Source organism: Peromyscus maniculatus, chromosome 5 (assembly GCF_049852395.1).
Source record: "Peromyscus maniculatus bairdii isolate BWxNUB_F1_BW_parent chromosome 5, HU_Pman_BW_mat_3.1, whole genome shotgun sequence".
NCBI classification, from domain to species: domain Eukaryota; kingdom Metazoa; phylum Chordata; class Mammalia; order Rodentia; family Cricetidae; genus Peromyscus; species Peromyscus maniculatus.
The window spans coordinates 9,756,891-9,770,072 of record NC_134856.1 but is presented as its reverse complement, the minus strand read 5'-3'; the positions used below and the strand labels follow the sequence as shown (position 1 = coordinate 9,770,072).

The 13,182-nt window shown below is 46.0% G+C and overlaps 1 protein-coding gene across 4 annotated transcripts in view; it reads right to left on the bottom strand.

Moving 5' to 3' along the window:
- Positions 1–4,520: 4,520 nt before the first annotated feature.
- The window catches only part of Csnk2a2 (casein kinase 2 alpha 2), a 42,362-nt gene continuing 33,700 nt past the window's right edge, over positions 4,521–13,182 (bottom strand). For all 4 annotated transcript variants that reach the window (XM_076571620.1, XM_076571621.1, XM_076571622.1 and 1 more), the window contains 3 exons: positions 12,306–12,454; positions 10,237–10,330; positions 4,521–4,965 (listed from right to left, as the gene is read on the bottom strand). In XM_076571620.1, the coding sequence (XP_076427735.1) occupies positions 10,254–10,330; positions 12,306–12,454 (226 nt within the window). In that variant the 3' untranslated portion in view covers positions 4,521–4,965; positions 10,237–10,253. The remainder of the gene's footprint in view (positions 4,966–10,236; positions 10,331–12,305; positions 12,455–13,182) is intronic.

Genomic DNA, 13,182 nt, shown 5'->3' with positions numbered 1-13,182 from the left:
ATAGATGAACGGAAAACCATATGGCCACTTCTGTCATTTACATTTATTTCAAAGGTAAAGTAGAAATTTACCTAAATTCAGGCCTTGCACAGACAGATGCATTCAACTCTGTCACTCTTGTTTTCCGGCTGCCTCTAATACTCTAGTTCTTGTATGTGTATCTCATAGACTTCAACAGTTAGGAGGCCTTGCTGATAACTGGATATTATCAATGACAGCAATGACCAACACAATTAGAACGTAGTCAGATAAAGAGACAAACAGCAGCCAGGCCTCTTGCATTGGGCAGGCCTGTAATCCTGGCTACTTAGGAAGGAGGATCAAAAGTTCAAGGCCAGCTTGTGTAGAGAGTGAATTTAGCATTAGACTGGGCAACTCAGCAAGAGCCTGTCTCAAAACAAAAGAGAAAGAGGACTGGGGATGTGGCTTAGTGGTAGGACACGTTGTTGACACGCAGCAGGCCCTGGGTTCCGGCCCCAGCACCACAGAAAAGAAAGGCAACCAGCGAGAAGGGGCTGCAGTATAGAAGCAAAACAATTGCGATCCAGGCAGCAGCCACCAAAGCTCCCATGTTGCCACTCAGGACAACTAGCTCAGGGAGTGTATCACAGGGTGTGCTGGGAATGGCATCAATGACACAGGCTTTTAAATCACAGTTCTAGCTAGCCTGGAATCTCTAATCATCAGCCTGCTCTGGACCAGAACTGAGGCAGGGTATATCATGTTGGTGGAATATCAAAACAGGTGGACATTAGTTTTTAGTTTTGTTTTTTTTTTTTGGGTTTTTTTTTTGTTTTTGTTTTTGTTTTTTTTTGTTTTTGTTTTTGTTTTTTTTTGGAAAGGAGAGGTTGAGACAGGGTTTCTCTGTTTAATAGCTCTATCCTGGAACTCGCTTTGTAGACCATTCTGGCCTTGGACTGACAAAGATTCACCTGCCTCCGCCTCCTGAGTGCTGAAAATGAAGGCATGCACCACCATGGCCCAGCCTGAACATTTGTAGTAGGAAGTTTTCCTGTGTCCCACCTGGTTGCACAGCCACTCAATCCCAAGTAAACATACAGAGTCTTGCCAGTTGGTGGTGGTGCACGCCTTTAATCCCAGCACTGGGGAGGCAGAGCCAGGCAGATCTCTGTGAGTTTGAGGCCAGCTTGGTCTAGAGTGAGATCCAGGAAAGGCACAAAGCTACACAGAGAAACCCTGTTTCAGAAAATAAACAAACAAAAAGACAGGGTACTACATAGCCCTGGCTGTCCTGGAACTTGTCCTGGAACTCACTATGCAGACCAGGCTGGCCTCAAACTCACAGAGATCCTGCTTCTGCCCCCTGAGTGCTGGGATTAAAGACGTGCTCCACCACATCTGATACCCATTAAAATTTTAATGTATTGACCCATGAAAGTTTAAACACAAGTGCCAGCTTCGGCCGGTTTGTGACTGTTAAACAAGAATGACAGTTGATCCTAAAGACACAATGTAGAGGGCAGGGGGAGGGGGACGGGACTCCATTGGTAAAGAGCTTTCCAGGCATCAGAAGGGCCTGGGTTTGATCCTCCAGAACTCACATTTATAAGTTGGGTTTTAGTGGTGCACACATGTTAATTCCAGCAGGGTGGTGGAGACAGGAGGGTCCCTGGGGCTTGCTGGCCAGCCAGTCTAGCCAAATAAGAGAGCTCTAGGTTCAGTGAGAGACCCTGTGCCAAAATATAAGGTGGAGAGTGCCCGAGAAAGACACTGCGCGTTGACCTTCATACATGCACACACACTGTGTGCATACCTATACACACATGACACAAGCTGGATTTTAAATGTACAAATTTAATAACCAAGGCATCATTTCAAGCACCAGTGACTGTAAGAATCCCTTTCAGGGCACAAGGTCCTGGTCATCAGCTAATACCCAGGGAACAGCAGGCATCCAAGTCAACCTGGCCTAGAAATTCACCCAGAGCACTTGTCTCTGGGACACACAGGGAGGCACTACACAGTGGCGTGCAGAGGTTTTTCTCCACTTCTCTCTGCTGCCAGGGTGGTGGTCTGGCACAGTAGTGAGATGAGCAGGTCTCCACTTTAGACAGAGCAGAACCAGGAGAGTGCCCTGAACACTGAAAGACTAAAGGGGCCAATGAAAGACAGGGCTACTGCAGAAGTTCCTGCTAACCTGTGAGGGGAGGCCATGTGGGACTCTGTTGGGCCCCTTTGTGTGACGATTTTTAAAAATACTTCCAAGTTGATCATCAGGAAGACAGACTCTTCGCGGTGGATAGTTTTGACAAAGGTGGTGTGTATAACCTCACATCTATGCTACCCCAAAAGGACATCATGCTAACCCCGAGCCAGACTTCACTCAGACAGCTGGGATCTGCTTTCCTTCCCTCCTTAAATGGTATCATTTGGAACGCAGCCTTTGGAGTCCGGCCTCTCAGCACAATGTATGTGAGAGGCACCTTGTGTTAGGAGCCCGAGAAAGAGAAACTGCATTCTGGGAAGAACAGCCCATCCTCCCCACCTTCTGGCCCTCTGGCCACGTGTCTGCCGGCACACACATAATAAAACACACACACCGGCCCCCACCATGCCCCATCCCCCATCCCATCATACACGCACAGACGTAGTAAAATTTTGAAAGGGAAAGTTGACATATACCCCTTTAAAAAGTAATTTTTATCCTATACACAGCCCATCTACAAATGCAGAGCAGATTTGCTCACTCAGCAATTCTGAAAAAATAGAAACAGTCCAGGATTTCCAAAGGAATTGCTTTAACTGTGGCACACCACACAGTGGAGCACCGTGAAGCCAAGGAGAGAGGTGAGGCAGATGTATACATGCTGAATGTGAGTTTCACTCTCAACTGGAAACATTTTAGCAAAAGAATGTATCATTTTCTTAGATTTGCATCATCACTAAGTTTTAGATTATAGTCAAGGATATACAGAAACATGAAAAACAGATCAACCTGAGTAACGGTTAATATGGCTTAGAGGGGCTTTACTATTAACTTTTGATAACATTTGAACTGTTTACTACAAGCACCGTTTAACTTGTCTACAGATGCTGGCAGGGTCCTCTGACGGCCCATGTGTGCTGTGGATGGGCTCCAGGGATCCTCAGGTTAGCAGGCTCCAGGTCATCATCTCAAAGTCAAAAGCCCTCCTTCCCGTTCCTCTCCAGCCACCCCCAAACCCAAGCATATCGGACAGGCCTGTCACTTCTGAAAATCAGGGCTTCTACACTGGGAAGTGAAGGAGAGCTGGGGCTAAAAGGTGGGGGAAACCAAGGACCAAACTAGCTTTCCCAGCTCTTCACGAGCATTAACAGATCCCCCCCATGCCCCTACCTGTAGATCTGTCCAGCAGAGACCCTCCACAGCTGCACAGGGCCGTAACTGCAGACAGGTCTGCGGAGACAGCACATATCCACTGTATACAACGCGAGCATGTGAATGAGCTATGGATGCTGGAATACCAACGCAATTTCTAGAGCCTTGAATTGAAAAGGGCTCCAGGAAACGCTTGAGACTTCAGGCTAGTGCTGGGATGAGAAACCAAGGCAAGGTGCTTATAGTCCACTGGCTTTTTAGTCTATGGCCAGTGGCCTGGAGGGCACTTGCTGGTGTCCAGTGGTAGGGTAGGGTGGGATGTGTTAAGCTCTCATACCTGGAGAACTGAATGGATCTGACGTAAGTGCATCCAAAGGACATTGACCCCATGGTGGCCCGGTAGGGGTCTGTTACATCCTTTCCTCATAATCACTTTAATACTGTGAGTGTTCACACAGATTCACATGGCCATTCAAAACAAGAGGCTGAAGGGGGCAGGGCAAGTGGCCCTTGTGAAGAGCAAGCCTGCATGCACCCCAACCCACCGCCTGCTTCAAACCTGCCATGTCTCTGAGCTCCACAGGCAGTGGCTCGAGGCCAGCCACAGACCTCAGCTGTGTTTACTTCCTCTGCACAGCTGTTCTGGGATCAGAGGGCCGAGGACATTGAAAAGCACTATAAACTGGCTTTGTTTCCTGTTAACTATGGCTGCTTCCACTGAAGCTTCTATGTGTGTGCGCACATGCGCGTGCGCTTTCCCTCCCTTTCCTGGGGGTCCCAGGACAGGATGAGAAAGAAGCCTCTTTGGGCTTGATCCCTTCCCTCCCACTGGATAGCAGTCTCAACCTGCCTCCAGGACTGAAGCTTTTCTTCAGAAGGGAGTGGGTCTGAGTGCCAAAATGCTGAGGCATGAGCAAAGAAACAGCCAAGGGTGGCCTCCAGCGTCTTCCTGAAGTCACCCCAGGAGCATTTAAACCCCTCAAATACTGAGCCACTCCTCATTTGGAAGAGGCAAGGGTGAACAAGTGACAGGGACTGCATCAAGACAAGGCCCAGCTCTCCCCGCCTAGGCAGCGAGACACAGCATCCTGGCCCTGCTTCCCTCTAGTGAGAGCCTGGCCCAAGGGCACCTGCCATTCAGTCCTCTCTGGCCACAGGTCTCCATCAATGGCCCCTTCCATACTGAAAACTCTCCATCCACTTCTTTTAAAACGTTTTATTCAATAATATATACTTTTAAAATAATATGTAACTGCCCATCATGCCATACACTGCCCCGATCCCGTCTGTGGAGTCTGTGGTCAACCAGTCCTTGGGATTTGCTGGAGCAACAAGGCAGCCATGGGACAGGTCATGGGCACGGGGAGCAACAGTAACCAACAACCATTTTTGCATACCCTTCACATTTCCCATGCTTTCTGGGTCGGGAGGAAGTCAACAGGAAGCCAAAGGCATGTGAACCTTTTACATTCGGAAGTGAGGTCTGATATACGGTGGTGGGCTGCCCTTCAGGTGGTCTAGTTCGTGCTCGCCAAGCCTGCCACCATTTTGTGTCTGCTCTCGGGACGTGATCTCGCTACACGCGTTAAGACGTTTGATTTGGTTCTTGTTCTGCTTATGGAAAAGTGTGAGGAACCGCAACAGACCTGGGGAGAGATGGGAGGAGGGGAAAGAGGGCATTAATCAATCTGAGCCAGAGTGAGGCAGGCCACCAGGGACAGGGTGCAAGCTTGTCTTCTCCACGTCACTCCATGGGACATGAGCACAGGCCTTCAAGTTGTCCTCTTCCTGCTCTTTGACCCCAACAGAGGCAGCCATTGGCCTGCTTTCTGGAGAGGAACTATGGCCACATCATGCCACCATCAATTCTCTTGCCCTGACCTTCAAGTTCAGGTGCTGATGCAAATGCCTCAACCATTCTGGCAAGCCAGACAATAGGTCCAGCTCCAGGGTCTCTCAGACCTGACACTTACTGAAGGTGTCTTGAGTCTGTTTACTCAGGGAAAGGGCTGAATCCACTAATCATTGAAGGGCAGCAGGTGGGCTCAAAATTGTTTTCAACCTGCCCCTGAAAAGAGCTAGCTGTCTGGCATGACCTCCTTCCATAACGATCATGGTAAAGCAGGTGATTGACAGGCCAGTGACTAGATTCTAGATGTGGAAAGCACTTGGCATCCAGTAAGCTGTCTCAGTCACTTTGTAGAAACTTCCCTTGGGGACAGGGTTCTCTCTACTGCATATGAGAAAAGCTGCCCATGCATGTTAATTACATTGCATCCAAGCTCTTTAGCTATTGTCCAAAGGTCCAATGCAGAGGTATTAGTGAGGGATAAAAGCACATGCACCCAAGACCCCTACCATCAGCCAAGTGATGGCACAGGCCCACATTCACATGCGTGTGCTGCAAGGAGAGTGGTGGGGAGAGATGATCACAAATGCCCACGCCTGGGTCCTAAGGTTAGTCATGTAACCAGTCCTGAGAAACAGGGGTCTTGAGTGCCGCCACTGAGAAACAAGAGAACATGTCCACCATGACACTCCAGTCCCACTCCTAAAGAAGTCGTCACACACAAGTGATGGCCTTAGCCACCACATAGATCTTCGAGGCTCCAGGTTTATGCCTGAGCTCCCCACCTCCCCCAAGATAGGGAATGCAAGCTAAGGTCCCCAGCAACTGATTTGTCTCCTAGTTGGGAAGGTCAGGCATTGTCAACATTTTTATTTAGGAAAACAGGATTTTACATGGCACCCATGTCAATCATCTAGGGCTACACCATGGAACTGGGTCTGTAGCATTCACTTGGAAAGGGATCACAACACAGTGTTGTTTTCCTGCAGACAGGTTCTTGAAGATTATCCAAGCTTGCCTCTGGATATAAAGATTTCTGTCCAATTTACAGCAAGAAGAGCCAGCAAGTGAAAAACTTAAAATTTATTGATTCAAAGTTTGTTTTTTAATCCCCCAATACATGCAGTTCAGGGTTAAGTGTCACATTTGTAGCACATTGAGTACTGACACAAAAGTATGCATCAGCTGCATAATCCAACCTTGCCAGCTTCTACAACAAAGACCTCCCCCATCCCCCCACAGCACAAAAGCAAGTGCTCTTGGCCACCTCCCTTCCCCATCATCCCCACACTGGGATTCAGTTTTTAAAGCAGGACACACTTCAGTTTTATTAAACTCCCTGACAAACTCAGGTTATGTGTTCACAAGATCTGCTTGCTTTTGCTTTTAGAAGGGCTGGCATTCTGCAACCATCTCTCCCCAGCTCTTATCCACTCACTCATGTGCAAGAGGGAGATGCCCTTTCCTGTGGGTGTCTGGGAATCTGAATTGGTATTAAAGCAAGCAGTTAACTTGCTCCTACATTTATCTCAATGCACATAGAAACTCTTCCCATTGTCCCTGTCCCCAGCCTCTGCTGACACAGCAGCATGCTCCTGGAGAAACTAGGTTGTTTCCCTGAGTAGGCACAGACCCTAAGGCCCTTGGCAACTACCTCTCAAGGACCACTGGACCCAAGCCAGGGGCAGTGTCCTCTCCAGGCACATCTGTGACAGGAGCTTAGCGTCCCCTAAGTGCTCCTTCATTCTCAGGAGTCCGAGTTCTTCAAGGCTTCCCTTTACAACATTTTTCTTACTGGATCCTTTCCTGTCACCTGTCCCTCCCCAGCCACCCTTTCTAAGCATCCCGGACTCCCAGCTCCTTTCTCTCAGCAGTCAGCCAGAGAATGCTTTCCTTTCCACAAGAGGACCCATGTGCCCTAAGCCAGGTGGGCATGGACATGTTAGGGGAAGGTGCACGAGGAGGCCTGGCTGGAACTCTGCTCCACAGCAAGCCTCAGTAACAAGTGTTCTTATTTGACAGGCAATGGCTTCTACCTAGCCACCCATAACAGTGGCAGGAGCGGGGTCAGCTGATTGGAACCTGAAAAGAACAAACTGCCACCAACACACTTCTAAGTAGCATTCTCAGCATGGCTTTCTTAGCCCAGGCAACCTTGATGTCATGCTCCTTGTGGATACCAAGGAGAGCCACTGATCTGGAGTCAGCCCTGGAGCCTCTGCTCAGCACACCAGGTGCAGGTTCTTGAACACAGGTAGTACCTGAGATGATAGTGCAACACTACCCTGTTCCCCACGGCTTGTTTTTGTTTTTGCTTTTCATTAGGAAATAATCAAGTTCTTGTCATAGGCACTTTTAACTTGTTATAAGGTAATGGAGCAAACAAATGGAAATTACTGAGATGAGTTTAAGTATATATTCACTGTAAAGGATACTGAGTGAGTAAATTCTCTCTCTCTCTCTCTCTCTCTCTCTCTCTCTCTCTCTCTCTCTCTCTCTCTCTCTCTCTCTCTCTCTCTCTCACACACACACACACACACACTTTAAAACTCTCCAAACCCAAGTAAAATCTCCAGGGGGCTGGACCCAGGTACACTTGGAGACAGGCAAAAGAGGTCTGTCTACTAGATTTACTGCAACTTGGGAAAGACCAGCTTAGGCAGAGTCCAGATTCAAAGGGAGCAAGCATTAAGCCCAAGTATGCTCCACAGCTAAGGGGAGAGAGGTCAAGTACAGGCACTGCTGCATACAAAGGACATCCCGCTGAGCTGTCATTCAAGGACCTCTCTCCTAGAGCATGCCAAAGGGGAAGGTCAGGGGAACATGGCCAACTCTCCCCCCACACTTTTTTACTGTCTCTGGATGACCCAGGGCAAAGAGGTGGGGTCACTGCTCAATCGAGACCATCCAAGGGGCTCTCAACAACTTAAAAAGAGAAAGAACAAAGAGAAGCATGGGTGATCAAGGAGATGAGGTTAGAAAACAGGAAAGACATATGGTGATACATCCCCCTGACAACCAAGGGCACACGAGAAGGTCCATGGTAATCCCAGACACTCGAGTTTTGCTACTTGACATGTTAACAGGTTCAGTCGCATCCATATCATGTTTCCGAGTCTCGGGAAGAACAAATGTTTACATCGATACACAGAAGGTGCAATGCAAGGAGGCAGGATCTGTACGAAAACCTTAACTGCATGTCAATGTTCTGGCTTTATAAAGGATCTTAAAGAAGATTTTTAAAACTTTATTTATTGTTGTGTGTGTTTACATGCCACAGCACACGTGTGGGAAGAGGACAACTCATGAGAGTAGGTTCTCCCCGCCACCACGCAGGTTCCGGGGACCGAACTCTGGTCATCAGTCTGCAGCAAATGCCTTTACCTGCTATATCACTGCGCCAAGACTTACTTTTTAACCTATCAACTCAACTCCACACTATCAAGACAAGAGTTACATTTGTCTTTTAAGTTCCCACAGACCAAACAACAAAATAGAATCTGCATTTAGAGATGGACCTGCTACCAATACCAATACAAGTTTATTGGAATTTGGAATGTAAACAGATGTTTCAAACAAACAATCTAACCTTATAAAAATGTATGGCATTATTAAATAGTTAATGAAGAAACCCTAAGTGTGATGTGGTAGATACCCCAAGCATGTTAGGTCTCCAGAGCTGAGGCATGGCTCTGCAGACAAGGAGAGGGGACTAGCTGGCAAACCACATCAGTGACCAGTCCCCCAGATGAAATCAGCCCTATAAAAAACAAAAACAAAAACCCCCAACAAAATCTAGCTCTTTGCTCACACAAAGGTCAGCACAGTGGATGGATAAAGCTTTGACACTTGCTCCAGGAGTCCCACTTCCTCCCCCAAGCCCTGGCCACCCTCTCCAGTCAGCTGCAGGAGTCACAGGGCAGCCTTGCCCACAAGCCAGCACCTCCATGCCAGAGACTTCTCTGCCATCACATTCATGTATGACCTATCAGAGCTGTAAATGCCCATCAGCCCGAGTGCAGCAGACCTGCTTGTCATGGGGCTAGAAAGAGGGACGATGGCGGGTATGCCTTCTGCACATGTGAGGGCTTTCCTGAATAAATCCTAGTAGAACAATCCCCTCCCTCTTTGACCTGCCTGAAGACAACTTTCCAGCTGCAGCTATGGTTGTGAACAAAAATAGTCTTTGTTTTCAAGTGGTACATTAAAGCAGGTGCCCACACAAAGATGTGCTGAGAAATGGTGTTTTTCTTTTTAGGCAGGGATTTAAAAAAAAAAAAAAAACCCTAAAAAAAGCAACAAGATTCAATAGTTAGGCAAATCAATAAAGGTGAGCCCCAAGTTATGCACACAGCATGGAACTATTCATGAGCCTGGGACCTGTTCATGGCATCTCAGGATTTACAGTGCCATCTTCTGACACTACAGTTGACGTGGTGAGAGTGACTGCAGTTTGCTTCCAAATGAATATACTTAGAAGAAGAAAACTGCAGGGATGAGGTACATTTCCTGGAGAGCTCATGTCATAAAAAAATACATAACACATGAATTTGTAAAAGAGCTTAAAAAAAATACTGTCACTGTTTTAATCTTTTTTTTCCTTTTTCTTTTCTTTTTCTTTTTTTCTTTTTTTGTAAATGAGGCTGGTGTGTCAGAATAGACTGCTGACTTTTGCTAAAACTTGAGCCTGAATTCTCACAGAAGAAAACCAGACCACAATGGAATAGATAGGAAGTCAGATATTCAGAGCTTGTTGACCGAACGGGTTAATTCAACAGTGGTATCCTGTTAAACGCAGGTACACGTACAACAACTCCGAGCTTCTCATCTCCCATGCATTCCAAAGGGAGAGTCCCTTCAGATCCTGAACTATATGCACTGCCACACTGCACAGCGCAGCTCCCTGCAGACTAGTACTGGGGAGTTTCTTGCTTTTGACAGGCTTTAGGTCTTTACTCTTCTTTGCCTTTAGAAGGAATGATTAGAATTTCTTTTTATCACACTGTAGTTTCCTTCAAGTTTTTGTTTGGTTGGTTGGTTTTATTGGCAAGCATCAGTGCCGCATTACCGTCGATTCCCCAGGCTTCATCGTGCTGCGGTGAGACCACTGGAAAGCACGGCGTTCTCTGCGCAAGGCTGGGACTGCTCCTTCACCACAGGGTCTGCAAGAGAGGAGCCCAGGTTGCCACATCAGCACCGGCATTGAGGGGATAGTGGGAATGCCACAGCCAGCCTGCCTTTCCTCTTCTCTATGCACCGAGACAGACGTTTATGTGGAACTCAGGTCCCATAAGAACAGGCACCAAGACAGGATCAGGAAAAAACTCCTTTCTTATTGCCCTCAAGGCAGGGAATAGAACCCAGTGTCATACATGCTAGAATCAATCTTCCACTAAGTCATATCCTTAGCTCCTTCTGAAAATTGTCTTTTGTTGCTCAGATTAGCACTGAACTCCTGTTCTTCTTCAGCTTTATCCTCTAGTTCAGCCAGGGTGGCCATCATGTCCTCTGGGGAATTACTGGGAGACAGTTTTTCTACTTCCTTCGAATACAGACCCAGCTGCTGAAAGGCACAAAAACCCTAACTTACCACAGTTCAAAATTCACACTATTCTTTGTGATTTCTTCTCTGAGTACTAACATCATATCTAGCCCCTAAACTCTTTAAAGCATGTACAATATTTCTGAGACAGGGTCTAACTATATACTCTAGATGGCATCAAATCTGCAATCCTTATGCATCTGCCTCATGAGTTTACACTAGTATTGCTTTTTACTTTACTGGGTTTTGTTTGCTTGCTTGCTTGCTTGTTTTTTGAGACAGGGTTTCTCTGTGCAGCCTAGGCTCTCATGGAACTCATTCAGTAGTCCAGGCTGGACTTGAACTCAGTGATCCACCTGCTTCTGCCTTCCCAGTCCTGGGATTTAAGGTATACATCACCACACCTGGCTATTTTTTTTTTTTTTTTTAAGACAGTCTTACTATGTATCCCAGTCTGGCCTCAAACTCACAAAGATCTGACTGCCTCTTCCTCTGCGTGCTTGGTTTAAAGGTGTGTGCCACTACTTGGGGTGACACTGGTATCCTTAAAGTGGCCTAACTTGAAGGGTAAAAACAGCTTTCTGGGTTGGAAATTAGAAAGCCGACAATGGAATGTCAGCTGTCTAGGGCCCAGAAGGCTGAAAGAGAAGACCCTTTAAATTTTTTGTTGCCTTAAACTTTTGCCCTAGGTTTAAGAGCATAGCAATCAGTCCTTCATATCCATTAATATTATTAGGAATCAGGTTAACTCCAAAGGACAAAAGGAAAGGAAAAGAGCACACAGTAGTCAAACAACACACAGAAACTTTAAAGACAGAGTTCACCTTGATTTAGAGTGCAGTCAGTTAAGTCGCTACTCAGCTTCTTCCTTTCACAGCCTCTTCCATGCCTAGACTAAGGTACCTCCTCTTTCAACACGGGTAAAGTGTATGTGAAACTTTCAATAGGAACAACTACCCAAACCACACACAAGTGCAGCAGGAACACATACATGCTCTGGGAGATATCAGAGGCGAGAATCCAGCTGTCAAACCTGCCTGCTTACCTCAGATTCCTCTTACTCACATATTGATTCCTTTGGAAAACACATTAAAATGATCTTACTACACTTTTTTTTTTGAGAGAGAGGTTTTTTCTGAATAGCCTTGGCTGTCCTGAAACCTGCTCTGTAGACCAGGCTAGCCTCGAACTCAGAATTGCCTACCTCTCTGTGCCTGAAGTGCTAGAATTAAAGATATGCACTACCACCGTCTGGCTGATATTACTACTTTTAATTATTTTTTTTAAAGGGGAAAAAAAATCTTTGATTAGGTTTTCACACTTAAAAAAAACAAAAACAAAAAACTTAGATACCTTCAGTATACAAGCCCATGGTGATGGGAATGGGTAGACAGCCTAGCCTCAGAGGTACCACTAACAGTGAATAAGCAAGCACCTTCGGGACCTAATACCATTACCTGTAAAGTGGCCTCAGAGACCCAGAATAATGAATAAAATTTGAAGTCAAATTCCTAGGTTGATCTAATCCAAACACCTATTTTTCTGACTGACCTCAAAGACAAAGGGTGCCATTTTTTTGCCTTTTAGTGACTCACAGAAGTATGGGTGCTCCATGGCCTCCTTGGCAGTCAGTCTCTGTTGATGGTCGTACCGCAGGAGCTTGTCAAGAAGATCTAGGGCCTCGGGGCTGACAAGGTGTCTATTCTCACTATGGATAAAGTTTTCCCAGCGCTTTCGTGAATGTCTAAAGAAAGAAAAAGTGAATCATTAGTATTGAGACTAAACAACAAGAAAACTCTTCTAATAGACCTAACATAAACAAACCTTTAGAATATTGCCCTTCTTGAAGCAGCTGATCTCATTCTTATTAGTACCTACTTCAAATAGGCTGTATCCCCACACCCGGATGCCCCCAGTTATAACCATGGCGTACTGACATAAACTGCTCAATCATTAGATGAGCAGAATCTATTTAAAACATCTATACCTGAGTGAGAATTTATTCAATATTTCTGGATTATTGTTATGCCTATTTTTTCATCAATTGCAAGTGAGGCCTGGTGGTGACTAATGATGCATTGGTCAGTAGATATATTTAGAAGCTGGCTTCAGAAATAAGTGCTTTCATAAAATAATGTCTGAAGACTACCAGGCAAATATGTACTTGTTAACATACAGCACTGAAGCTACAATCCTAGCACCCAGATTGAGGCCAGTCAGAGCTACATAGCAAGACTTTGTCAAACAAACAAACAAACAAACAAACAAACAAACAAACAAACCCACAAAAAAACAAGAAAAACCAACCAACCAACCAACCAAACAAACAAACAAAAAACCTAAACCATGAAAACCAGCAGAGTACCTGAAAATTCAGCATGCCTCAATATTTATTATATATAAAACTTACTTCAAAAGTAAGCTATTCACTTCTTACTTGAAGAAGCATAGTTTTCTAGAGATTTCCATCAA